A 26,935-nucleotide genomic window follows, 5' to 3' on the forward strand; every position below is an offset into this window, starting at 1 on the left:
AAGCCTCTCCCTCCTGCTCCCTGTCTCAGCTTCTCCCAGAACTCCCAGGGCACACTGGGACCCTTGCTGATGAAGGTAAGTCTACAGAAACAAGGGAGGATGGACCAAGGGAGGCATAGAGAACTTCTAGTCCAGAGAATCTTCTCACTTCTTCCCACGGGTGGAGGATTCTGGGGACAGGATGAATAGAACACAGCCAGGCCCTTGGAGGACTTACAGACTTCTAGAGCAGAAGACATAGCTTAGCTCTGTTCTTTCAATGTACTAATAATGCCTTTTCCAAATGGACTATTGAGATGCAGACTTTCTGAGGCACAGATCATCCTTAGCTGAGGTGGGAGGACCACAGCAGATGTAGGATGTCCTGCCTATCCCAGCAGTCACCAGTAAGCACCAGAGCCACTTCCTCCGAATTCTGTCATTCACTACCTGAGGGCTTTCCATAATTCTAGTAAGTAGCTCTTACCAGAGCGAAACATTATCCCAGTTCCCCAGTCCTGAGTTGAGACATCTCTGAGATCTTTCACTCTCTCTCCTCACTGCTTGCCAGCAAGTGTGAGTTCCAACTGCTCTCAGAGGCTTATCAGGTACCTCCTTTAGCCCAATCCTCCTTCTCGGCCCTGGGAGCAGCTCTCAAATGAGCCACTCAAGCTCCCAACGGGATCTCCTGTAGCCTGGGATGGCCTTGAACTCATCACCAATCTGAGATTGGCCTTAAACTCCTTATTCTCTTCCCCTAGGTCCTAGGATTACAGACGCAAGCCACCATACCTTCAGTGTTGGCTTTTAGGGGAAGCCTGGTTAAGATAGGCAATGGTGTATAAAAGAAAAGGGAAATGTGTGAGCTGCAAGCCATAATCAATGGGATGCAAAGTAGTGTGGAACCAAGGGGAAGGGGCGAGAGAATTGGTGGCTTAGGAGGCAAGAGGCCTCATTACGAAAAGACAAAACAACAGCAGGAAAAAAGAGAGAGTAAGAGAAAACCTTAAAAGCACTAATAAAGCTGGCCAAAAGTCCAGCCTGTGTTTTACTATCATCATGAACCAGCAAGCCTAACCTACTTCAGTGATAAAATCCTCAGCCCTTCTGGAGCTGATAGCTTTCTCTGTTGCATGCCTGCCCCCTTGGCACACCACCAAACCCCTTGAGCAGTGTGGAGCAGTGGTTCTCAACCTTCCTAATGCTGCAGTCCTTTCATACAGTACCTCATGTTATAGTGACCCTCGACCATAAAATCACTTCATTGCTACTCCCTAACTGTAATGTTGCTACTGTTATAAATCACAATATAAATATCTAATTTGAGGGATATCTGCTATGCAACCCCTGGGGGTCATGACATCCAGGCTGAGAACCACAGGTGTGGAGAGTAACTAAAGATGAGGAAGAGATGAGAAGGGCAGTGTTGATTCTCCAGTTATACAGGGATAGCTACATTTCCCACCTTGGTGCCTTCACGTACGCTATGTGCTTTTACAGGAACATTTCTTCTTTATTCTTCCATGAGAGTTCTGTGCAATTGGCCATTTCTTAATCCAAGAAACCCTTCCTGATCCTCGCTTGGAACATAGGATTCCTGTGGGCCTTGTATAGGTCTCTCAGCACCTCCAAATGACAGATTTCATACTGGATTGCATCTTGTCTATTAAAAAGAAACACTACAAAGTTCCATTAGGGCAAGACCTGTGGCATGTTAGCCTAGGCATGAGAGCTGAGAGAAGTCAAGGTCACTGGAGCCAAAAGAGATCAGAGAATGAAAGGACACTGGAGGTGATATCAGAAAGGCACAGGACCTGTGGAGTAAGAGGGTGGCAGACCTAGAGTGAACTTCGCTTTTGAGGTGTGGCTTGGGCCTAAGGAGCATGGTCTTCCCTGTGTTTTAACAGAATCTCTCTGGTTGTAGGGTGAAAACAGTGTAGCATACAAGGCTGATGCCAGGCAACCAAGAAAAAAAAAATGACAATGGCTTGGGTCATGGTATCAACCAACATGGCAAAATTTATTTGTCTACAAAAAAGTATTGGACTTCAAGAAACATGGAGAAACAACAGGTGGTTAAAAAAAATCTTGATGGAGATTGGGGCACAAGTGGCTAGCATTTGTCAATTATCTCTGTGTTCTAGATGTGGTCAAAAGCTGTGTTTTCTTGGGTGAAGTCATTTCAACTCTCTTTCTGATCTTTATGTCACTCGCAAAGTGAGGATGGTAAGAGAATATACCCCATGAATTTGTTGAGAGGGAATGTAAAAGTTTTGGCACAGGATTTAGCATGCAATCAACATACATATAAATGCTATCCTAGAAACCAAATTACCAATTCCCAGGGGCACCTCTATTGCTCACTGGCTAATTGTGTCACGATTTCCAAATCTATGTAGTGGCAGAGTACTGTCATCAATACCAACTGTATAATATTGGATCTGGAAAATTTGATAAATACATTAAAGTTTAGCATGTAGAATAAAGTGCTATCAGGCAAGAAGTACTTACTGCAGGCATGCTAATAAATTACGATGAAAACATCTAAGACAGATTGCATCTAAGACAGAAAACATCTAAGACAATTTTCCCCTGGCCTAGTACACACTCCACTTCGCAGATGAGAAGTCTATTGTAGTTGGTAGAAGGCAGCCTCTCCCCAGGAACGAACAGCCTGGCACTCAGCAGTCGCCTGCTGCAGGCAAAAAGGCTTTGAGAAGATAAGCCCTAGCCTGCGCGCTTCTTAGTGGAACCTTCTAGTTCGGTGCAGGTGTTTCCAGCCCGGAGCACTCACAAAGTCAGCAAGTGTTTCCGGTGCGCGTCTCTGCGTTTCCGCGTTTCCACTTCCGCGCAGGTGCGGACATAGCTGAAAGCGAAGGCCGCATCAAAAGGCGTCGCTGCTGCTCGCAGTCCCGCTTCTCTTAGGCGGAGTGGCTTTCTGCACAGTCCCCTCCTTTTCTTCCTTCCCCACAGAAGCTGCAAGCATCCATGGCGGGCCTGGAGGTTCTCTTCGCGTCGGCCGCTCCGTCCATGAGCTGCCCGCAGGACGCACTCGTCTGCTTCCTGCACTGGGAAGTGGTGACAAACGGCTACTATGCCTTGGGCACCGGCGACCAGGTACGCGGCGGAGCCCGCCCCGGTGGAGGGGAGTCTGCAGCCCGAGGCCCAAAGGCCTGCCCTGACCGTGCCAAAGCCAGGGCCCGAGCAAGGCTTCTGACGCCGCACTTTGGCGCGCCTGGTGCTGGTGCCGACAACGGGCACAGCGTGCGTGTAAACTCGGGAACAGACGTGTAAAGGCGTCCCCGACACAGCTCAGCAGTCGCTTAGGCCGGGTTGTGTGGATCTGACTGAGACAGGCTAGTAGCTTCCTCAAGGTCCTCATCCACCAGTTTACCCAAAGCATCTGCCGTGGAATACTCCGTGCTACACCCCCAACTCCAGGCATCTGGATTCAAGCACTGGTGTGGCAGTGAACTTTGACCCACTCAGCCATATTCTAGGGCCCCTTCTTCGAGGGGACAGTGTTTGGATTTCAGACTTGAATGCCGCGTTTGATTCTTGCTATCCATTCTCCTGAAGTCCTTTCTGGGCTCAGGCTGCCCTTGCCTCCACTCTCTGCTGATAAGGGTATGCGTTTTCAGGGTAGAAGCCAAAAAAAAAATTTTTTTAAATTAATTAGTTAAAAATTGAGAGGCCATTAACTGTTAATTTATCTACTAGAGAGTTTTATTTTCAGCCTGTGGCCGGCAGACTAGTAATGCTTGCTAGACTCAGCGGGTATTTGTGTTGGCCCGTTAGCTGCCTCCTGCCACCCTCCTTCTTGTGGGTGATGAGAAAGGAACAAAGCACACACTTGACTGGGTAATACCAACTCAGCAGCTAAAGAGTCATGCTGCCCACTTTCTCTTTGCTTTTTTGCCTCTAGTGCTATAGAGCTGGGCTTGTAATATTTGATCTCAAGAACATGTTTGTTGACTTGAACAAACAGGCATTGATTGGTCCCCTTATTGAGGGCACGGCTACTCCCCATGAGAGCTCTGTAGCTGTGTGAGATAAGGTCAGTGGAGGGCCAAGGAGATGGCCATAGATACGAGTTAGAAAATTTGGCTTTGTGTTGTGGGAGTCTGAAGATTATAAAGAGAAAATGACCTGTTCATGTGTGCAGTTTTTGGTTGGTTGGTTGCATTCTAGCCCAGAGGCACTGGGGTGAGCCCAGTGGCCATTAACGAATATTTCTAGCCTTAGGATTTTGTCTATAGAAGACAGTTAGCTTTACCTTTCTTTACCTTACCAGTCTGTCTGGAAGAATCTCCAGCCTGCCCTGCTCTAACCTTTCATAGGTTGCAGCCACTCTCAGGCCTTTGAGTCTTCATCTGAGGAACTTACATGATACAAACATATGCTTTGGTTACCTGCCAACCATAGCCTTCTGGGACACTTGATATTTTATATCAAGGTGCAGAGGACAGCCACATGATGTGTTGGGCCTGTCTAGCTTCTGTTTTCTGTGGAGTATCAGTTTTGCCTTACCACAGTGAGGCTGTGAGCTTTACCTGACCCTAGCAATTATTTCGTGCTCTGGAATGAAGGTGTTGAGGTGGGGAGCAGAACAGGTTGTCTGTAAGCCAAGAGAACTTGCTGGTAGGGCCAGTGCTGTCCATGTAGGACAGGAGAGAGTCAAAGGTCTTGACTGAACACGGGTAAGGTCTGCCAGCCCTGCCTTAAATACCCCTGAGTCACCCTTGAAATCCACACCACAGTAGGAAGTTACCCAGAAAGGCAAGAGGGTTTCTCAGGCTGTGGCTAGCTTCAGTTTTGTTTTCTCCTTACTCTCCTGTCTCTGCTGAGGCCTCCAGTCTCCTTGTCACCTAGCCAAGTTTGATTGGGACTCCTCTGGCAAAGGATTTCCAAGCACTCGGGGTGGTCTCCCCTGCACTTGCTGTGTAAAGTCCTTCATGTGTGGGCCTTCGTTAGTGTTGTCCATCTCTAGCCTCACTCCTTCCCATCCCATCCTACCATGCTCTCATGAACACAGCTTCTGGTCGTGTTGTTCTGTGTTGAATGTGTGCTTTTTAAAGTTTTGTTTTTTTCATAAATGGTATTGGACCATAAACTTTTTCCAACTCCTCCCACCCCCCTGTAAATCCCCACTTTGTGAATTCTCCCTCTGTACCCCACTCATAGCCAACAGAGTCCAGTTAGTGTTTCCTGACAGAATATTGCTTATTTTGGTGACTTGCTCTTACGAAGGTGCTATTCATGGGTGCTCTGTGCATGTGTCCAGAGGGGAGAGTTTCATAGAATTACCCTTCTCCTGGTTCTTTACTGCCAACACACACACACATGAAGTTTTCTCTAGAATACTATAATTTGATCTAGTGTGTTCCTTCTGACTGCAGTGTAATGTGCCACTGTCCGCATAGTGTGCACTTTACCTCTGCTTCAGCTGTTCAGGCTCACTCTGGACTGAAGGTTGTCATTGCTTATCAGGCTCCCACATGTATCCACAGCTTCCTTCTAGGAGGACGTTTGAGTCTTGGCTCATACAAACCTCATAGTGCTAAGTACTGCTAGGTGGATTCCCAAAGGGCCTGTGTAAGTTTGAATTCCCAGAAGTAGTGTCTGAAGGTTCACTCATGCCCAGTCAAACTCACAGTCCTAGGCTGGTGGTTGGGTGTGACCTTCATCTCTCTCTCTCTCTATTTTTGTTTGTTTGTTTGTTTTTGTTTTTGTTTTTTTGAGACCGGATTTCTCTGTGTTCCCCTGGCTGTCCTGGAACTCACTCTGTAGACCAGGCTAGTCTTGAACTCAGAAATCCACCTGCCTCTACCTCCCAAGTGCTGGGATTAAAGGCGTGCACCACCACTACCCGGCTCATCTCATTATTTTAGCTGCCCCCTGACAACTAGTAAATTTGAAAAAACAAACACCATTTATAATGGTTTGTATATTCTTGCACCAGGGAGTGGCACCATTTGGAGGTGTGGCCTTGTTGGAATAGGTGTGACCTGTTTGGAGTAGGTGTGTCACTGTGGGTGTGGGCTCAATACTCTCACCCTAGGTGCCTGGAAGTCAATCTTCCACTAGCAGCCTTTGGATGAAGATGTAGAACTCTCAGCTCTGCCTGTGCCATGCCTGCCTAGATGCTGCCATGCTCCCACCTTGATGATAATGGACTGAACCTCTGAACCTGTAAGACAGCCCCAATTAAATGTTGTTTTTATAAGACTTGCCTTGGTCATGGTGTCTGTTCACAGCAGTAAAACCCTAAGACACCATTTATACGGTTAGCTGCTCTTTTTATTTATTTTCCAAACCTTGCCTCGGTCTGGTTATTAATTCTTGTCATTTGTGGTTCCTTTTGGCTATAGTGTCTGTGGCTGGACAGAAGATCTAGGCTATGGGTGGCCTCACAAGTGGCATTGTGTTTGCTTTAGTGGTCCTGCTTAAGAACTTTATTTCTGGGGCTGGAGAGATGACTCAGTGGTTAAGAGCACCGACTGCTCTTCCGAAGGTCCTGAGTTCAAATCCCAGCAACCACATGGTGGCTCATGACCATCCGTAATGAGATCTGATGCCCTCTTCTGGTGCATCTGAAGACAGCTACAGTGTACTTAGATATAATAATAAATAAATCTTTTTTTTTTTAATGGACTAAAAAATAAACAAACAAAAAGAACTTTATTTCCTACCTGAAAGGCACTGCTTGTTTTCACTATGACTGCTAGGTGGATTCCCAAAGGGCCTGTGTAAGTTTGAATTCCCAGAAGTAGTGTCTGAAGGTTCACTCATGCCCAGTCAAACTCACAGTCCTAGGCTGGTGGTTGGGTGTGACCTTCATCTCTCTCTCTCTCTATTTTTGTTTGTTTGTTTGTTTTTGTTTTTGTTTTTTTGAGACCGGATTTCTCTGTGTTCCCCTGGCTGTCCTGGAACTCACTCTGTAGACCAGGCTAGTCTTGAACTCAGAAATCCACCTGCCTCTACCTCCCAAGTGCTAGAGGAGTCCCAATCAAACTTGGCTAGGTGACAAGGAGACTGGAGGCCTCAGCAGAGACAGGAGAGTAAGGAGAAAACAAAACTGAAGCTAGCCACAGCCTGAGAAACCCTCTTGCCTTTCTGGGTAACTTCCTACTGTGGTGTGGATTTCAAGGGTGACTCAGGGGTATTTAAGGCAGGGCTGGCAGACCTTACCCGTGTTCAGTCAAGACCTTTGACTCTCTCCTGTCCTACATGGACAGCACTGGCCCTACCAGCAAGTTCTCTTGGCTTACAGAAGATTATAAAGAGAAAATGACCTGTTCATGTGTGCAGTTTTTGGTTGGTTGGTTGCATTCTAGCCCAGAGGCACTGGGGTGAGCCCAGTGGCCATTAACGAATATTTCTAGCCTTAGGATTTTGTCTATAGAAGACAGTTAGCTTTACCTTTCTTTACCTTACCAGTCTGTCTGGAAGAATCTCCAGCCTGCCCTGCTCTAACCTTTCATAGGTTGCAGCCACTCTCAGGCCTTTGAGTCTTCATCTGAGGAACTTACATGATACAAACATATGCTTTGGTTACCTGCCAACCATAGCCTTCTGGGACACTTGATATTTTATATCAAGGTGCAGAGGACAGCCACATGATGTGTTGGGCTAATATGACTCTCTAATATGACTCATATTTTAATGTATGAAAGGGAATGTCCTGGTTGCTTGAGTTTGTTTGTTTGTTTGTTTGTTTTAATTTAAGGGTTGGGGGGAGGGACTTTGAACACAAACTAGAGTTATATGGGAAGGGGAATCTCATTTGAGAAAGTGCCTCCATAAGAATGACAGTAAGTTAGGTAAGTCTGTAGGCCATTTTCTTGACGAATGATTAATGAGGGAGAGATGGCCCAGCTCACTGTTTAGTTGGTCCTGGGGTGTATATGAAATCAACCTGAGCAAGCCAGCAAGCAGTGCACTTCCATAACTTTTGCTTCAGTTCCTGCCCCCAGGTTCCTGCCTTGACTTCCTTCTATGATATATTGTGGTGTAGAAAAATAAATAATGAGGTAAATAAAAATAAACCCTTTTCTCCCCAAGTTGCTTTTGATTATGGTATTTTATCACAGCAATAGAAGTCATAATTAAGACAGGGAAATCTTAGAATTATTAAATAGGGAAAGGAAGGAGATTATCACAGTGAATACACAGATACATTGTACAGTCTACCAGATTGGCAAAAACAAACAAGTAGGTAATGGCGGTCCTGCAGGCCATGTGTAGACCCAGGAGCTCACATATTGCAAGTATATCATCACTATTTGGTACACAGATCGCTTCTATCCTATGAAAGTTCGTCCTCTGAGCATCCCACATATGTGCCAGATGTGTACAACAACATAGAAGCATTGTATGTAATGGGGAAAAAAATCAACTTCTAATGAACTTCTAAATCATAGCACATTCATTTGGTGCAACACAGAATAGTTGTGTATGTAGATCAGCTACAGAATGCCGATCACCTTCCCAAAACAACACTGGATAAAAGGGAAAGGGTGGGGCCAAGAAGATGGCTCAGAGGGTGAAGTGCCCGCCCTGCAAGTGTGAGTATCTGCGTTTTCATTCTTAGTGCCTATATCAAAGCCAAGCGTAGTGTTGAGTAGAGGAAGAGGCACGTCCCTGGAGCTCATTGGCCAGCCTGCTGAGTCACTGAGCTCTAGGTTCAGTGAGAGACTATGTTTCAGAAAATAAGGTGGACAGCAACTGAATTCCAAAGCATTGGAACAGATGGATGGATGGATAGATAGTTTATATTATATTTGAATATATATTTATGTCTGTGCATCTTGTCTGTCTGGTACCCACTTAGGTCAGAAGAAGATGCCAGATCTCTTAGGACTGGAGTTACAGATGGTTGAAAGCCTCCGTGTGGGTACTGGGAGTCAGATGGGTTCCTCTAGAAGAGTAGCCTGGCTGAGCTGTATGTGTAGTGATGTAAATATTGGTTGTGCACAGGCTTTAGTGATAATGCTTACTGACTGATGACACTGAACTTCCTATGCTAGTGATGACTGCATAAGTATCTATTTTACAACTTTTAAATCTTGTTGTGTGTTACATTTGGGGCATACAGTAATGATTTTTATCAAACCGCCTCATCGGTTGGAGAGTCTCTGTTAGGATCTGTGCTTTCAGTCATTTTGTGATGCTATTACAGAGAACCCAAGGTGTGAACTGTGGAAAATACTGCTTTTAATTTCACACTGGTCTTATTCTTGTTAGGACGATAGAGTAGAGAGATGATTATTAAGCCAAGGCAGTAGTTATTTTAATTTTTGTTGGTTCTGGGAATTAGGTCCTCATACATGCTAGGCAGCTCTCTACTACTTAGCTCTATTCCTAGCCCGTAGCCTTAGCTTCTTGACAGATTCCTCCAGTGTTGTCATCAAGGCAACCAAATAGCTGAATAAGAGTGTTAGTTGTAGACGTCTAACTAGGTGCGTATCCCTGCACACATGTGATGGGAGGGATGGGATCAAGTTATGGGTAATATGGTCCTTCATAGTTTTGGGTTCTGAGGCCAAGATCTTCCTGTTCTCAAGCCTGGTATCTTCTCAGCCAGGTCCCAATGATAAGAAGTCAGAACTACTGCCAGCTAAGTGGAACAGCAATAAAGAACTGTATGCCCTTCGGTATGAGTCTAAGGATGGAGCCAGAAAACTCCTTCTGAAAGCTGTCTCTGTGGAGAATGGCATAATCATCAACGTGCTGGTGAGTCTGAACCAGGGTTCTGCTAATGGTGTGGGATCGACATACCTGTTTAGAAACTCATTTTAACAGTGAATTCAGAAATGGCCCCAAAGTTTTTACCTAGCAATTCCACTTTGGGCATCTTTCTCCTGAGGTAAGAAACCACAATATATGTAGAAGAGTTTTGTGCACAAAGGTGTTCATTAGGAACTCCCTGTCCACAGCAGTACTCACTCTCTGACAACACAGGAGATAAAGGCTTCTGTAGTTGCAGCCTCTCTCTTAGCTTCGTAAGTAAGAGGTTTCACTGCCTTGGACCCTTTACATTTTGTTTCTTGCTCTGGAGACTACCACCTCCATCACATCATACACACACACACACACACACACACACACACACACACACACACACACATATATACCCTCTGCCATCATTCCTTTAGCCTGCCCCCCACCGTGTGTGTGTGTGTGTGTGCCCTGACTATCCATCCCACCTGCCAGACAAGTCTAAATGATAGCTTTCTATTCTATTTTCCATTTGGTACATACCATGTCTGGTATTTGTGTACTTATCTGTGCTTGTATTTTCACCCTGGACTGTGAACACCTTGACTTTCTTTCTGTTCCATTTTGTCTTGGTTGCATGTGCACAAAAGTATCTGACTGTATTATTTGTACTTGACTTTTTCCATACCATGTGTTTGAAGGGCTTTACATAACACAGATAGATATACCTCATTCTCTTTCATTACTCTGTATTACTTCACTGTCCTTTCCCTTATTGATGAACATTTAGTTCTTTTCTAAGAACTGGGTTCTTAGGTGCAAACAATTCCTTTGGGTTAATTTAAACATTAAAAGAATGGAGTTAGTTCATTAAAGTAGGTTCAAAGCTAGGCTTCCAGAAGCAGTACCCCAAACCCTAGAAACCACTGTTGCTTGCCCCCTTCAGGCTGGGTATGGGTTAGTATTCAGTCTGCAGTGTTCCATGCTGTGTGCTGCTCTTTCCTGAGCAAGATGCCTGCCCTTAGCTGGGCCTGTGTTTCTATGTTGCTCCAGGTTATGGTTGTGTATTCACTGGGTACCTCAGTTCCTTGTCCACCTTCCCCTGTTACCAGTAACCTGGGAAATATACCCCATCTCTCATTTTCTGTTTTCACTTTTCTAGGAACTTGGCACACAGCAGGTGGCAGACTTGACTCTGAACTTAGATGATTATATTGATGCAGAAGACCTGAGTGATTTCCACAGGTACTTCTAAAGGATGTCTTTTCCATGAGAAAAGGCAGAGGGACTCAGTAGCAAGAAATCAGGACTGGTATCAAAGTCCCCGGAGACAAGTACGGTTGACAGAAGAACTTGCCCTAGGCACAGTCAGTTCTCAGTTCCCTCCTTCTTACATATCTGTTTGAAGACAAGACTCACATAGAAATGTCTCACTAAGTAAAATCATGCATTTAAGAGTGCACAGATGCTACCGTGGCTACAGTCTTGGGCTAGGCTAATGCTTCAGTCAACAGTAAGATCCCTGGGGCCAGCAAGTGGCTCAGTGGGTAAAGATGCTTGCTGGTAGAGGTGCTTGTGCACAGGCATGACAACCTGAGTTCTGTCCCTGAGTCCCATAGTCAGCAGGGGAGAACCATGACTGCAGATTTGTTAACTGATCACACATGTGCCATGTGCATGTGTGTGACACTTAAAAAAAAATTCCTTATTGAAAGAATGCTTAAATCAAGTACATCTTCATTCCACTCCCAGCTTTTTTTTTTAAGAGTCAAAATTTAGTTCCCATCTGCTCACCATTCCCACTATTGTGTGGCACCAGAGAGGTTCCTCAGTCATAAGCCATATACCTACACACACATCACCTCCACGTTGGGGTCACTCTTAGTGTTGTGTGGTATGTGAGGGCATACACACAGTGGACATACACACAGTGGCATATGCAGTGTTTCAGTGTCATAGGCCACTGTGTTACACTGTAAGCATCCTTGTGTTCTTCCTTCCCCCACCCCTACCCCCGTCCTTGCAAAGCATTGGTCCTGCTGTTGTCTCCATAGTTTTACCTCTTCAGAATGTCGTGGTTGGAAAAGGAGTCCAGACAAACTGTCTTCCAAAGCGGCTGTGCTGCTCTGCATTCCTGCTGTCAGGGAGTAAGGAGAGCTGCTGCTGCCCAGCCCGTGCCCTGTCAGCATCCAGCAGTGTAATGGTGGCTTCGCATTGTGTTAAGTGAGGCAGGGTGTGGGTCGTCTTTCTTGGGCTTATTTCCCTGTGTGGTTCTTTGAGGAAGCTGTTTAGATCCTTGGCTCAGTTTCAACTTGGCTTGTTCCCTGTCTCACTCAGTGTCAAGAGCTGGGTGTGTAGTTTGGGTGGCAGTCCTCATTGGCCGCTTCTCCATGTGTTCTCTCCCCGTTTGTGGAGACATTCTGCTAACTTCTTAATTTTGAAATTTGAAGAGAGACAGTTTGCAAAAATACACAGTGGATACCCATTTAGCTATTACCGAGATTAACCAATTTTTAACAGTTGTTTTATATTCTTGAACCATCTGAGTTATTTACTTTGTTCTTTAAATTCTGCAGCATGGAACAACTGTGTGTGTGTGTGTGTGTGTGTGTGTGTGTGTGTGTGTGTGTGTGCAGGGGAGGGAGGGAGAGAGGGGACAGGAGGACAGCCTCAGGAGTAAGTCCTCATTTATAACGGTCTCTCTCTTGTTTTGCAGTGGTGTACACAAAGCTAGCTGGCCTATGAGCTTTCAAGGATTCCTATTTTTGTATCCTCTTTGGCTGTATGGTCACTAGAATTGCAGTGCATGCTACTGTGCCTGGCTTTATAGGTCGTAGGGTCCTCACACTTAGTGGAAGTGCTTTATCCTTCTTCCAACACCTCCATCTACCCTGTCTCCTTAGACTAGCAATTTCATAGGAATATCATCTGTCTTAACTTTGAAACAATGATCACACTTGGGACTGTAGCATCAGTATATCATTTAATAAGCAGTCTACATTCTGATATCTGCACCTATCCCAACAGTGTTCTTCAGAGTGGATCTTTTAGGTTTTTTCCTTAATCCACCTAAATATTTCCTATTACATTAATTTTTATGTCTTTTTAATTAATTTTAACTAGCACAGTTTCTAGACATATTTTTCATTTTCTTGTTTTTTCAAAACTTGAAGTAAATGTGTATGTGTGTGTGTCTGTGTCTGTGCCTGTAGGGACCTTGCTAACTAGGTCAGGATCCCTGGACCTCCATGGCAATTTGTTCTCCATTTCTAAATTTTTTCACTTGAAACATTTTATATAAATAGAATTAATATGTAGTCTTGGGCTTGGCATTTTTCCTAGCATAATACTCTTGTGATGGATCCATCTAAAGTGTAGTGCACTTTAACTGTTCTCTTGTTTACTGAGTATACTTTATGTTGCGTGTACAACAGTTGATTTGATCACTCACTGGTCAAAGGATAAATTGACTAGATTGTGTCTAGTTGGGCAATCACAGATATGGATGCCATAGCATTTGAGCACAGGCTGTATGCAGTTGTGCTTTTTATTCTCTATGGGGGACCCCAGAGTGTGGTGGTAGCGTCATATTTGTTTTAGTTTTGATGTTTCCTGAATCATTTATATCCATTCATTATGAGTGCACCCACTTCTCTGCATCTTGTCCTAGCATTTTATTTTATATTATTTGTTGAATGTGAAGTTGTCTCTCATTGGGATCATTAATTTGCATTTCCCTACAAGTGAATGAAATTTTGAGGTGTTTGGTTTTGTTGAGGCAGGATTTCCTTGGAAATTTGTCATAGGCAAAACGCTTCATTCCTCACCTTTTAATTGCTGTGATTTTCTTCTTTTCCCTTTTTACAGTGCCTGTAGCTGCCTGTGTTGTTAAATTAGAATTGTCAGAGAGCTTCCTTGTCATGTTCCCACAGTTAGGGGGAGAGGATGCAGTTTCCGTCACTGATTGTATTGTTAACTATGGGCATGTGGCAGATGCTCTGTAGTAAGCTGAGGATGGTCTCCTATTCCTTAGTTCCTTTGTTAGTGCTATTTTTTTTTTTACCATGAGTGCATATATCATGTTGTTTTGTGCTTTATCAGTTGATTTAATTATCTGATGTTTATTTACTTGTTAGAATGGTGGGCAACATTTAAAAAGTTAAAAAAAAAAAAAAGAATGGTGGGCAACATTGATTTGTGAATATTAAACCAGCCTTGCTTACCTAGAAATAATTGTTTAAGGTCAATTTTAGTATTTTTGAAAGGTTTTTGTTTTGAGTTGGTAAAGAAATTCTGGTGTGTAATTTTATTTGTTTAGTTGTCTAATTTTGATACTAACTAGCACTGGCTTCCTAGCACTGCTTGGAAGTGCTCCCACCTGGCCTAGCACTGCTTGGAAGTGCTCCCACCTGGGCTCTGAAAATGACTTTTTTTTTTTACAGTGAAAGTAAAGTTTTGTGACTAGGCTTTCTTGTATTTATGTCTTGAGACATGTCTTTGGAAGCAGGCTATGTATTAGTTACTTTTCAAAATACCATGCCTAAGGCAACTTATAGAAGAGTTTATTTGGGCTTATTGTTCCAGAAGACTAGGGGTCCATCATTGACAGGAGGCATGGCTACAAATGCAGGCTCGAGCAGGATGCTGAGGCCTACATACTGAACCACAAGCAGGAATCCAAGAGAATAAACTGAGAATAGTGCATGGCTTTTGAAACCTTGTCAGGTGACACACTTCCTCCTGCAGGGCCACATCTCCTAAACCTACTCCAATACTGCTACCAACTGGGGACCGAGTATTCAAATGCCGAGACCATGGGGGAACATTTCATTCAGAACACTCCAGTGTGGGTTCTGCTTTTTCCTCTTTGAGCCTTGCATTCTCTGTAAATGATTGAGTTCCACAAGTCCAGAGCTGTGATGTGGCTCCATATGGCCAGGGAACGCACATTGTAGGACTTCAGGCACAGAGTTTGCTTTATGGACCAGGACTTGGCTCATTTTTAAGGAGCCCTAGAGTTCTGCCCACCCTCTGCTGCCTGACCTGGCCACCACACCTCAGCTGTAGCTCATGGTGCTTATTTCTCTTGGTCAGAAGAGACACCTGGTGAGGCATCCTTCCCAGGATCTGGCTAAACTGAGCCTCAGGCCCTACCTTCAGGACCAGGAACTTGGTTCATCCTCCCACAGAGCCTTTTCCTTCCATGACATGTGATGAACACATAATGAAGCTGAGGGAGGGGTGGCATGGGAACAGAAGAGCAGCCAGTCCAGGCTGTGCCCTACTCTCACCTCTTTCTGATGGGGTGGTAAATGAGGAGGGGCAACTCAGATGCCTAAGAAACTTAGGCCCAAATCTCGGAGACAGCGTCAGGCTGTTGCCCCCCTCACCCAGGTCCGCCGGACGGCCCGTTCCCACCATAGTAAACAGGCCAAGCGCAAGACCAAGGCTGCTCAGGGCCGTCGCCGCCGCCGTCCGTGCCATCAGAATACTGTACATGAGACTCCCAGCCAACTGCAGGAAGCTGATTTCTTGTCTCAATCCTGCAGGACCTATAAGAACAGTGAGGAGCTTCGGTCTCAGATCAGATCTGGAATTATCACACCTATCCATGAGCAGTGGGAGAAGGCTCGTGCAAACAGTCCTCCGAGGGAGTTCCCACCTGCCACTGCCAGAGAGGTGGACCCACTCCGGATTTCCTCACACCGTCCTCATACTAGCCGGCAGCCTGCTTGGTAAGTATGGAGTCCCCAAAGTTCAGCCCATCCTGCTGTTGCCCCTTCCCTGGTCTCCAAGTGTCTCCAGCAGATGTGTTGAAAGTATTGGTGTATAGAGGTAAAGAAGTAGAAATGGGACTAGATTTGAGTTCTGGTGCTACTGATAGTTGCTCTGACTACCAGCATTCTACGCTGCCTGCCTCCTTTCTCGAGCTCACACAGCCCTCTGTGTGCAGGGGTTGGAGGCTGCTGTCCAGGTGAATCCCAGTTACTCTGTAGAGCTGTGAGCCAGACTTTTTGGGGAATGCATAAGGACAGAATGCCATCCTGGAGGAGATGCAGCCCCAGTGTCTTCTCCATTCACTGCATTTTGTTGTATACTCTCACCTCTGACAGCTTCAGAAGATGGACAGAATAGCTGCTATATGAATGAATGAATGATGTCCAGGGTCTTTGCAGATTAGTTTAGCAGCAGTAATCCTGGAGAATTCTACTCTGATGGAGGAGACAAAGGCCAGGAAACTGTAGTCTGTCTACACAGCATGACCTAGTCTGAAGCTGACAATATGGTTAAGTCAGGGATTGGCATTGTAATAGGGAAGCATTCACTGTGTGCCATATAATAAGCACTCAGTGTCAACTACCATTGACTTTTTATGTCGGCTAGGAGTTGTAAAGTTTTGGTTAGTTGACAAAGGTAACCGGTTAAATTGTTATAATTAATAATTGACAAATCAGTTTAGTGAATCTTTTAAAGTATTGGCTCGGAAAACAAAAAGTACTTGAGAACTCTAGGAGCTGCTTGTGCTGTAAAACCTACTTATTTCTTCGAAGGGCACAGGCAGTATGGCCTGCCTAAGGTCACTAACAGAGTCAAGGTTGGGGTCCAGGTATCTTCATTCCCACCAAGTGCTCTAGCCATGGACTCAGTATGCTTGTAAGACTTAAGACTAATTTCTGGACAGTTAACAAAATGGGTGATTTTAAGACCCGAAGCAGATGACCCCCATCACTGAATAGGTTTTGTTTGTTTGTTTTGTTTTGTTTTGTTTTTCGAGACAGGGTTTCCCTGTATATCCCTGGCTGTCCTGGAACTCACTTTGTAGACCAGGCTGGTCTTGAACTCAGAAATCCACCTGCCTCTGCCTCCCGAGTGCTGCACTGAATAGTTTTAAACAGTGCTAGAAGCCTCTGCCCCTTCCCACATAATGCAGACCTGTGTTTCACCTCTCACCTTCCATGCCTTCGTTATACCTGCCCCACACCTGAACCACCACCACTCTGCCCTCACATGTGGATCTGATTTCTGAAGTATTTAATGGCTTGTCTATATTAAGCTATGAATATAACTGGAGAGGTCAGTCTACTGTAATGGAGAATGCCAGGTGGATAGGGACTTTGATCTCCTGAAGGCTCTGGATTACTAACTTGTTTCTACTTAATTCTGTACCTGCATATTCACACACACACACACACACACACACACACGAAGACATTAAAAAGAAGATAACTAGTTCCTTTCCTCTCTCCTTTGTCTGATAAAGGGAAGGTTGTTCGTTTTGTTTTGTTTCATTTTGTTTTGTTTTTTAAATCTAAGCCTAACTTTTTGTTGGTCTTTTCAATCTAACCCACTTATGTTAGCTCCATCTGTCTGCAAATAGTCAGGAAATTGTCTGCCTCAAATCATGTCCATTGTTTTGAAAACAAATTTTCCTTTGCTTATCCAGCTTCCCTAAAAGTGAAGCTTTAGTATAAAGCCCTTATTTAGGTCATTCTAAATTTATTTTTGATCCTTAACAAGCTGCCTTTACATGTGATTTTTACAGTTTGTGTTCTACATCTTCTTAATAGCCTTGTTTACTAAAATGTTAAATATGTCTTTTTTTAGTATTTGCTAGTTTATTTTACTAATGTGCTATGATTTTCCTGACCTCTGTGTATGCATAGAATATTTCAAGCATTTCAGGTTTTCACTGAAAGTAGCCATAAATACTCCTTCTCTAATTGTGTACCCATCTGTGCACAGACACATAATAAGAATTAAAAACATTTTAAAAAGAAGGTGTCTTGATGCCTTTCCTCTCCTTTCCTCTCTTTGTATTCAGTTTTTCCCCTGCCCCTTTTCTCTTCCTTTTTCTAGTGCTAGAGATGGAACCAAAGGCCTTCTACATGCTAATATGTGCTGTACCACTTAGCTGCACTCCGCTGGATTCTTTGTCTTTAAGATTTATTTATTTATTCATTTAATGTATATGAGTACACTGTCGATGTCTTCAGACACATCAGAAGAGAGCATTGGATCCCATTACAGATGGTTGTGAACCACCTTGTGGTTGCTGGGAATTGAACTTAGGACCTCTGGAAGAGCAGTCAGTGCTCTTAACCGCTGAGCCATCTCTCCAGCCCTCAGCTGGATTCTTATTTCTGCTTGTGGATTCAATCATTAAGTGATGTGGATTTTATGTACGGTGGCACAGGTTTGGGGAATAAAGAGTCACAGTGTTGCAGCTCTAGTTGGCAGTGGGGCCTGAAAATAAGGTAGATTAAAATCTCATGCAATAGCCAACTTTATTTAGATTTTTTTAAAAAAAAAATTTATTAGATTTATTTAAATTTATACTCAGGGTTAAGAAGAATCGCATGTATGGTGTTCACTCACAAGGATAAGCCATATCTGGCAAAAAGGTGTTTTTCCATGGAGGCTTATAAATAACAACAGCTGAAGTAAACTCCTGTCTGCTAAACCTACATTGGGAGGAGCACAGAAACACATTCCAAAACCAATTCTGCATTTCAGACACACTGAGGTCACAAGACTCTTGTTCTCTTAGACTTTTCTCACAAACTCTCAGAGTTCTCACACAACTCCATTTTGGTGCTGTGTTCTGACAGTAGAGTCAGAACACATATATTCTTTCCAAGTATCCTCTGTAGCTATTCTCTGCTGTTATACTAAGCACTGATTGACAAGTAGTAATTGTCTTTATGACTTAGCTGCAGTACTGCATTTTCATGTGTTACCAGTGAACTTTCTGTGTGTCTGTCTGTGTATCATGTCAAGCTCTGCGAATGGATCTTTTCATCCATTAGATTGAAAGAATATTTGAAAAACACCAATTCTGAGATACATAGATCTGCTGAAAGCTCATATATTTTATTTAAAAGTATCAAAAATCGCATTCAAAACTTAGTAATATCAAAAAGGACTTGGATTTTTTTTTCACACAAATAATGAATACAAATTTCCAATTTGCTAGTTTTTACTTAAAATTTTCATGGTAGCACATGTCTTTAATCCCGGTACTCAGGAGGCAGAGGCAGGTGGATCTCTGAGTTTGAGGCCAGCCTGATCTACAAAGCAAGTTCCACAACAGCTAGGGTGGTTACACAGAGAAACCCTGTGTTGAACAAAACCAAAACCAAAAAAAATTCTTTTTTTCATTTTCTACTTGGTAACATATACTGCCATTGTTTTCCTTGAGTTAATGTCTCCTCTTTTGGGGAAAGTGGCAAGCAAGGACATAGTCACATCTGAATACCCACAGTTTGCTCTTTTTTCAGGTAAAAGATGGTTTTCATGAAAATATATCTGTTCTATTTATAGCTAAAAAAGTAGCACACACTTTTTCTAGAAAGGCTTTGGTACATGATATCTTCCTCAGTGAATCACATAGATTATAAAAAGCCATGTTCAAAGATTGATATTTGTGAGTATAGTTAACATACCCAGTAAGACTCCATTGGAAAAAAACTAATTTTTTTTCTTTACAAGAGGATATAAGTGAAGATAGCTTGATTAGGGATGGGGGATTATGTCCGTTTCCCCTTTGCTGTGCTGGGAGGACCCTATCAAGCTTGAACTTGTGTGTAGGCCCTGCATGTGCTGACACAGTCTCTGAATTCATTTGTACATGAGTCCTACTGTGTCAGAAGACACTGTTTCCGTGGTGTCATCCATCCCCTCTGGCTCTTGAAATCTTTCTGCTTCCTCTTCTGCATAGCTTCCTGAATCCCAAGGACAGATATTTAGTAAAGATAGTCTACTTAGCACTGAGTATTCCAAAATCTCTCACTCTCTGAACGTTGTCTAGTTGTGTGCCTCTGTTCAGTTCCTGTCTACTGCAAGAAACTGCGTCTCTGATGATGGCTGAGCAAGGCACGAATCTAGAGATATAGCCAAATTTCATTTTATTGCTTTTTGTTCCTTTAATAAAACAGTCATTCTATTTGGTTTTCTCCTAGGCCCTTGACCTGTTTGTCTCAGGTTCTTGGCTACCCAACCATGTCAGGCATGAGTCCCATCTTGCAGAGTGGGCCTTAAATCCAGTCAGAGAATGGTTGGTTATGCCCACACTTGTGCCACTATTGCATCAGTACATTCGATTAATTTTTTTGTTCTTTTTGGTTTGTTTTATATTTTGTTGTTAATTTAGAACCAGAGAATCTTGAATACTTTGAATTTTTTTCTAATCCAGGGATAGCAAATTTAGTGCAATAATATTCTTATATTGACTAGTGGCTTATTCTACATATTCCAGATAACATACTGTAGTGGTTTGTATATGCTTGGCCCAAGGAGTGGCACTATTAGAAGGTGTGGCCCTGTTGGATTAGGTGTGTCACTGTGGGTGTGGACTTTAAGACACTCACCTTAGCTGCCTGGAAGTGAATATTCTGCTAGCAGCCTTCAGATGAAGATATAGAACTCTCAGCTCCTCCTGTACCATGCCTGCCTAGATGCTACCATACTACCACCTTGATGATAATGGACTGAACCTCTGAGCCTGTAAGCCAGTCCCAATTAAATGTTGTCCTTTAAGAGTTGCCTTGGTCATGGTGTTCACAGCAGTAAAACCCTAACTAAGACACATATTCCATGTGTTTACCCTCTTAGGTCTGTCATTTTACAGATAAGAAAATAGATTCATGTATAATATGCAATTCTTCAAAACCAAGAAGAGACAGAACTCCTGTGTTATAGTAATAGTAGGATATTGAACACTGCTTATTGAACTCTTTATGTACCAGGTATCATGCTGTAGTAAGCACTACCCTTTAATCTGTATGGCAACCCTCAGATACTCTTGTCTGTATTTTGTGGAAGAAAATCTTGGGCCTGGAGATTTCGTGGCTTACCCTAGGCCATACAGCTGTTAAATGGTGAAACTGCAGTTTGAACTTGAGTCTCACTAAAAAGGCTTGGCTTTTTCTTATCTGTAAGGTACTCTCTGTATCCATCATCTGTCAGGCCCTGAACTAGGCTCTGGCAGTGTGTAATGAGCTATACCCCAATCATTAAGCAGCTTCCAGCTGGTAAGGACTAATTGCACCTTTCACCCTTATGATGTCTTTAAAACAGTGACCGTATGCCTGAGGTACACCGAAGCAAAGAGAGCAGCGATTGACCTAAAGGACTGAGAGCAGGAAAGAACCAGAAACTTCACAAAGGCCATACTTTAGCTGTAATTTAAAAGTATATGGAACTGAAGAGATGTCTCAGTAGTTAAAAGCACTTACTGCTCTTACACGGGACTGGGTTTAATTCCTGGCACCCACATAATGGCCCACAGCCATCCGTAACTTCACTTCCAGGGCATCCAGTGTCCTCTTCTGGCTTTCGTGGGCACTAGGTATCTAGGTATATATATAACATTCATACACATAAACTTTGTCTATATATTTTTTAAAAAGATCAGTATAAACTTGATGCTATTCAAAGTGATTAGTTTTTAAGGAAACAGTAGAGCCAATGGAACGGTGAGTCCTCTTGGGTGCGAGTAACCTCTACTAGTGCTAGCTGGTGCAGGAAGAGGTGTGCGTGAAACACACAGCAGTGGACAGGCAGCGTGTGCCTTGGGGGCGGATTTGATCCTGAGATCATGGGAGCCATCTAAAGCCTTAAACGTAGTCTGGTCGTAAAGCCCTTTAACTATTGATTTTGTTTTTTCACCCTTCAGTGAGTCTTAGTGAGAATGTGACAACTCTGATTCTACTAACATGGTTAATATTTACTGAGCCCTTACTGTGTCCTGAGTAGCCATACTAAGTGTAAAGATATTATCAGACATAATCTCTTTAATTGCCAAGTAAGAGAAGAGAGGGTCGGCACTGCTATTCCTGCATAGAAAGGTGGCCCGGAGTAAAGCAGCCCATGAGTGTTGGATCGTGATGCAGCCCTTCTGGGCTCCTCTTTCTGACATGCGCATCAGCAGCTGTTTCAGAAGTGATGATAATGGTCTGTGGATTGTTCCAACAACAAAGCTCGGTTACTTACAGGAGCAGGAGCTGTGCACAGCTACTCTGCCTGAAGAAAACCTCTACCTGTCTCCTACTTCAGTAACTGATAGCTGTTATTCCGCCTCAGGAAAAGGAGGAGTCCTGTGTCTTCATGCTTTCTTACTAGGAAGCCTCTTGAGCAGTGCTTCTCAACCTATGGTTTGCTTCCACTTTGAGGTCAAATGACCCTTTCACAGAGTCACATATCAGCTATCCTGCATCTGACATGTTTACATTACAGTTCATAACAGTAGCAAAATTACAGTTAGGAAGTAACAATGAAATAATTTTATGGTTAGGAGTCACCAGAACATGAGGAACTGTATTAAAGGGTCGTAGCATTAAGAAGATTGAGAACCACTCCTCTTGAGCCTCCCCTCTCTGTGAAGGAATGTTGGTTAGCACAAGCTTGTGGGAATCCTTTGAGTAATGCTAGCTTCTGAGAGTTCAAATGGGCCATAGCCATATCATGCCGAAGGACAGTAAGAGGCTGACACAGGCAGGAAATGAGGGAGGGTGACCGTTTCTGGTAGTGTATGAAGCTGAGATACGCATTTGGAAGCTTGACTGGGACTAGAAACCAAGGGCAATGCCAAGAATGATACAGGCTTGTTTTTAGCTTAATCACTGCTGTCCATTCTTTGAGGCTGATTCTATCAGCAAGTCCTTTCTTGTCCTAAAGTATGGTTTACCATCATTGAACCTTCTTGGGTGTTACTGTTAGACCCAGGCAGTGGTAGCATATGCCTTTATTCCCAGCACTCAGGAGGCAGAGGCAGGCAAATAAATATATATATATAATTTTTTTTTCAATGCCAGTCTGGTCTACAGAGCAAGTGTTCCAGGACAGCCAAGACTATATAGAGAAACCCTGTCATGAAAACCAATCAATCAATAAACTAGCAGAATTTAAAGAAAAAAAAAAAAAGTTGGGGATGCAGAGATTTTGTGACAGGCTCCTGCCAGCCTGCTATAAAATCTTTTATTCCAAGTCCAGAACACAGACACAACTCTGACTGCCCTAAGGTACACAAGGTGATTTTTTTTTTATATCTCCCTAAAATACATAAGGACCGAGTTTAGCCATGGGGAACAATGAGCAGCATGATGGCCCCTGTGATGTATTTAAAAAGGGTTCCCAGGTCTCACAGAGTGAGTTCTTAAAAGTGTGATTGCCTTGTAGTAAGGCTGGGGAGCACCTGCCGCCTGCCAGATAGCCCTGGGGACAGCCCTGACAGACGGCCAGGCCAGCCTGAGTATGGATGGGATGGGATGGGCCTAGCAACTCACTCCTCCTGGCAGTTTTGAGTTGTTTAGTGGGCCTTGCAGCTCCCTCCCCTCGTTTGTGCTGATTTTGTTTCCCCTCCTTCCCACACTGTTCTGGAGAGTTGGAAGTTCCTTGGAAACCTTTAGTTATGCTCTGTACTCATTCTCAGTTTTATTCTGGTGCTCTGGCATTCGCAGAGAAGGAAGAACTTAACCCTTTGGAGAGAAAGGGGGGACACTAGAGATTGCAGAGGTTTATAGCCAGTGGCCACTAGCCGGCTGTGCTGCAGAGATTCACAGTAGACGGTGGGTTGAAAGTGTGCACAGGCCATGATGGATAGAAGGTGGAGAAGCACACACTACCCTCTGGCTCCCAGGCTTCTGTCTTGCTCCACCTGAGTAGCATTTACACTTTAGCTGCCAGGTTTTGGTTTTGAAGTAATATTTCATGTATCAAGTTCTTGACTTACATAAACTATAAGAATTTCAGCAAAGTATGAATACAATAGAATATATTTGGAGGCTATTTAATAATTTATCTTTATCTAGACTTTGCCCTTTGTTTTACCTTTTTAAAGATTAATTTTTTATGTGTTTGTGCCTTTGTGAATATGTATGTACCTCATGCATACAAGCGGCCATAGAGGCCAGAAGAAGGTGTCAAATCCCTTGGAACTGGAGTTACAGGTGGTTGTGAGCCATCTGATTTGGTGCTAGGAACCAAATATGTCTTCTGAAACAGCAGTATGCTCTCTTAACTGCTGAGCCATCTCTGCTGCCTCCATTTTCACTTTTAATTCTTTATTTTATGTATATATGGCTGTCTGGGCTGTGTGTATGTATACCATGTGTGACTTGTGCCCATAGAGGCCAGACAAGGGCACCATATGTTCTAGAACTGGAGTTATGGGTGCTTGTGAACCATTATGTGATGCTGGAATTGAACCCAGGTCCTTTGGAAAAGTAGCCAGCGCTCTTAACCACTGAGTTGTCTCTCCAGTTCCCCGTCCGTCCCCCGCATCCACCCAGTTTTACCTTTCGCTCAGCTCTTCATATTATTTCCAGTTTAATGTGATCAGTATTAATCTCTGCTAAGGACCACTTCCAAGTATTCCTTAGGTTGTGATCTTATGAAAGTTTCCTCCTTGTCTGGCGTTCGGTGTGTCTCTGCTGCATCAGCTTCAAGCCCCTGGAGCATAGGTGCTTGGCTGCTCTGGGAATTGTGGTAATTGTTCTTGTTTGTTTCAGGCGTGATCCCCTGAGCCCATTTGCTGTCGGGGGAGATGACCTAGACCCTTTTGGGTGAGTATTTCTGGGGAGGCAGCAGCAGTATAATTTGCTCAGTGGCTTGCAGCCCAGCTCATCCCATTTTAGAGCTTTCGTCAGCCAACCCTCCCTTTCGAGTGAAGGAGGTAGTGATGAGTGGCTGAGGAGTCACCGCTACTTTTTGTGGTCTGCCATACCCAGAGCAGCTCAGAGAAAGACCTGGGACCCTCCTGGGCAAGAGTCATAAGGATGCAAAAGGAAAACCACACAATAGGCCACAGTCTATAGAGTAACAGCTCAGGCTTTTTAGTGGTTACCTCATTCCACAAAGGGAGTATCCTCTGATTCTCATCCTGTATCCAGCACAGGTTCTGTACCCTCAGCTCTGCAGTGTTCTCTGAGTGAGTCAGATGAGGCTTAACTCCTGCTGAAGAGTGACTCCACTTTTAGCATCTCAGTTTTAGATCATAGGACTCACTTAACTCTTCAGAGCGGCTCAGACAGTGACCTCAGCATGTAAGCCTATTCATCTCAGCTTGTGTGCACAAAGTCAGGTCTGTGGAACTCAGTGAGGGACAGAGAATGGCAGGAGCCAGGCTTGGGCAACCCACAGGCAGTTAGCAGCTGTGCTGAGGCCCTTAAGAAAATAGCAAACCCTCATCATGGAATTGATGCTATTACTCCTAGACTTAGGATAAACTCTGCAGAGCTGGAGAGTTCTGTATTGATCCTGGCCAATTCTAGCTCTGGTTCTTGACCAGTTGATCTTACTAGGCATAAGACGTGTCAGAGATCTCTGTCCTGTGGGCTCACGAATCCTTACAGAACTTCCTCTGCTGTTGCAGGCCCTTTGGCTTCAGTGGTGCACAACTTTGTGTGCTCTTTGTATTCTTGTTCACTTCTGACTTGATCTCATGTCTTCCTGGACTTCTAGAGTAGTCAGGCTGGTCAATTTTTATTCACTATATGCCTGTCTCCCTTCTTCCAGGGCAGTAGTCTCTGTAACATCTGCTTACCCAGCTTCCTTCCTGTCTCAGGTGTCAGAGAGGTGGCATGATTGTGGATCCCCTGAGATCCGGCTTCCCAAGAGCACTTATTGACCCATCCTCAGGCCTCCCAAACCGGCTTCCTCCTGGTGCTGTGCCCCCAGGAGCTCGCTTTGACCCCTTTGGACCCATTGGGACCAGCCCATCTGGGTAGGTATTCACTCAGGTATGCTGAGAGGTGGGACCTGATGGCAGCTCCGCTTAGCTTAGTCCAGCACTGCAGCTGAGGTATCTGACTCCAGGCACAGCTGCCGTGCTGCCTCCCTGGAGGCCTAGGAGTTCTCTCCTCACCTTCTTCCCTTGGTGTCTTAGTTGGAGCTATCATTGCTGTGATGAAACACCATGAACAAAAAGGATCTTGGGAGAGAGTTTATTTGACTTACACCTCCATATCATGGTTCATCCTTAAAAGAAGTCAGGACAAGAACTTGGAGACAGGAACTGGTGCAGAGGCCATGGAGGAGTGCTGCTTGCTAGCTTGTTCTCCCTGGCTTGCTCAGCCTGCTTTCTTATAGAACCCACCAGCCCATGGGTGGCCCCAGTCACAGTGGGCTGGGCTCTCCCCCATCAATTAAGGAAATGTTCTACAGGCTTGCCTGTAGTCTGATCTTGTGGAGGCATGTTCTCTCAATCAAAGTTCCCCATCTCAGATGACTATAATTTGTATCAACTTTATGTAAAACTGTCCAGCACACTGGTGACCCTGCAAGGAAGACACAGGAGAAGAAATGCTTATGTCAATAGTCCTTTTATAGATGAGAAGGGCAAGGCCAGGAGACTGGGTGTTTGAGCCATGGTAAAATTTAGTTCCAGCCCATCTGGCCCTAGAGTTCATGATCTTAAACTCCATGTCACTCTGTAGGCCTCCTCCATACGGGGCATGTTTCTTGTGTACTCAGCCTCATTCTCCAATTCATTAGACCCTCTTTACATTGCAGACCTAATCCTGACCATCTTCCCCCACCGGGCTACGATGACATGTACCTGTGAAGGCCTCAAGAATGTAACATCTCAGCATCCCTTTTACTCTCCAGGAGCTGCCACCACTGGCCCCATCAGCGTCAGTATTCTTATGGGCTTGGGGCAGAGGATTCTGCCCATGTGTTTGCAGGCCTGCTGGGGTTGCATCCCCAGCCCTTATCAGAGCCGAGGTGCCTGCTGCAGCACCCCACCAAGCTGCATATAGGTCCCAAGGAGAAATTAGTGTGTCTCAATCACCAGCTCCTCCCCACTTGCAAGGAAGACTCCGGCAACATCAACCCTCCACCCGATGCAGTCGCGGTCACAGCGCTATAAGAACAGAACGCATTTTGGATGTTATTATTAAGAACCAAATGTCAATACAGAATTCATGTTGCCAGTCTTCCACTCTCCTTTTTGTTAATGCACAAACTCCTAAGAGTGTGATACTTGATAGGACTACAGGATTCCTACGAGGGCATTCTTCTCAAGCACCCTCGCTTCACAAGTTACTCTTGCTCCTGGCATCACTAAGATGAGCCCCACCCAGGCTTTCTGGGTGGAAGTGTGATTGGAATCCATGAGCCACAAGGATGATTTCACCAAAGCAGGCACAGTAGAAAAACGGCCATCTCCTCCCAAGGGCATACTCAACCAGTTGCTCCTGTCTGAGCTGCCTGTTGACTCTCCCGGGCTGCAGGGGCC

The 26,935-nt window shown here is 44.4% G+C and overlaps 1 protein-coding gene across 1 annotated transcript; it reads left to right on the forward strand.

Annotated features, from left to right (window-relative positions):
• Psmf1 (proteasome inhibitor subunit 1) lies at nucleotides 1-26,633 on the forward strand. The gene is made up of 8 exons (XM_021152759.3): nucleotides 1-75; nucleotides 2,953-3,096; nucleotides 9,562-9,714; nucleotides 10,862-10,944; nucleotides 15,249-15,434; nucleotides 24,207-24,260; nucleotides 25,262-25,420; nucleotides 26,209-26,633. The coding sequence occupies exons 1-8, from the start codon at nucleotides 70-72 to the stop codon at nucleotides 26,258-26,260; spliced, it is 837 nt and encodes a 278-aa protein (XP_021008418.1). The 5' UTR covers nucleotides 1-69; the 3' UTR covers nucleotides 26,261-26,633.
• The last annotated feature ends 302 nt before the right edge of the window (nucleotides 26,634-26,935 follow it).

Source organism: Mus caroli, unplaced genomic scaffold, assembly GCF_978045245.1.
Source record: "Mus caroli unplaced genomic scaffold, Mus_caroli_1 scaffold_2, whole genome shotgun sequence".
NCBI classification, from domain to species: domain Eukaryota; kingdom Metazoa; phylum Chordata; class Mammalia; order Rodentia; family Muridae; genus Mus; species Mus caroli.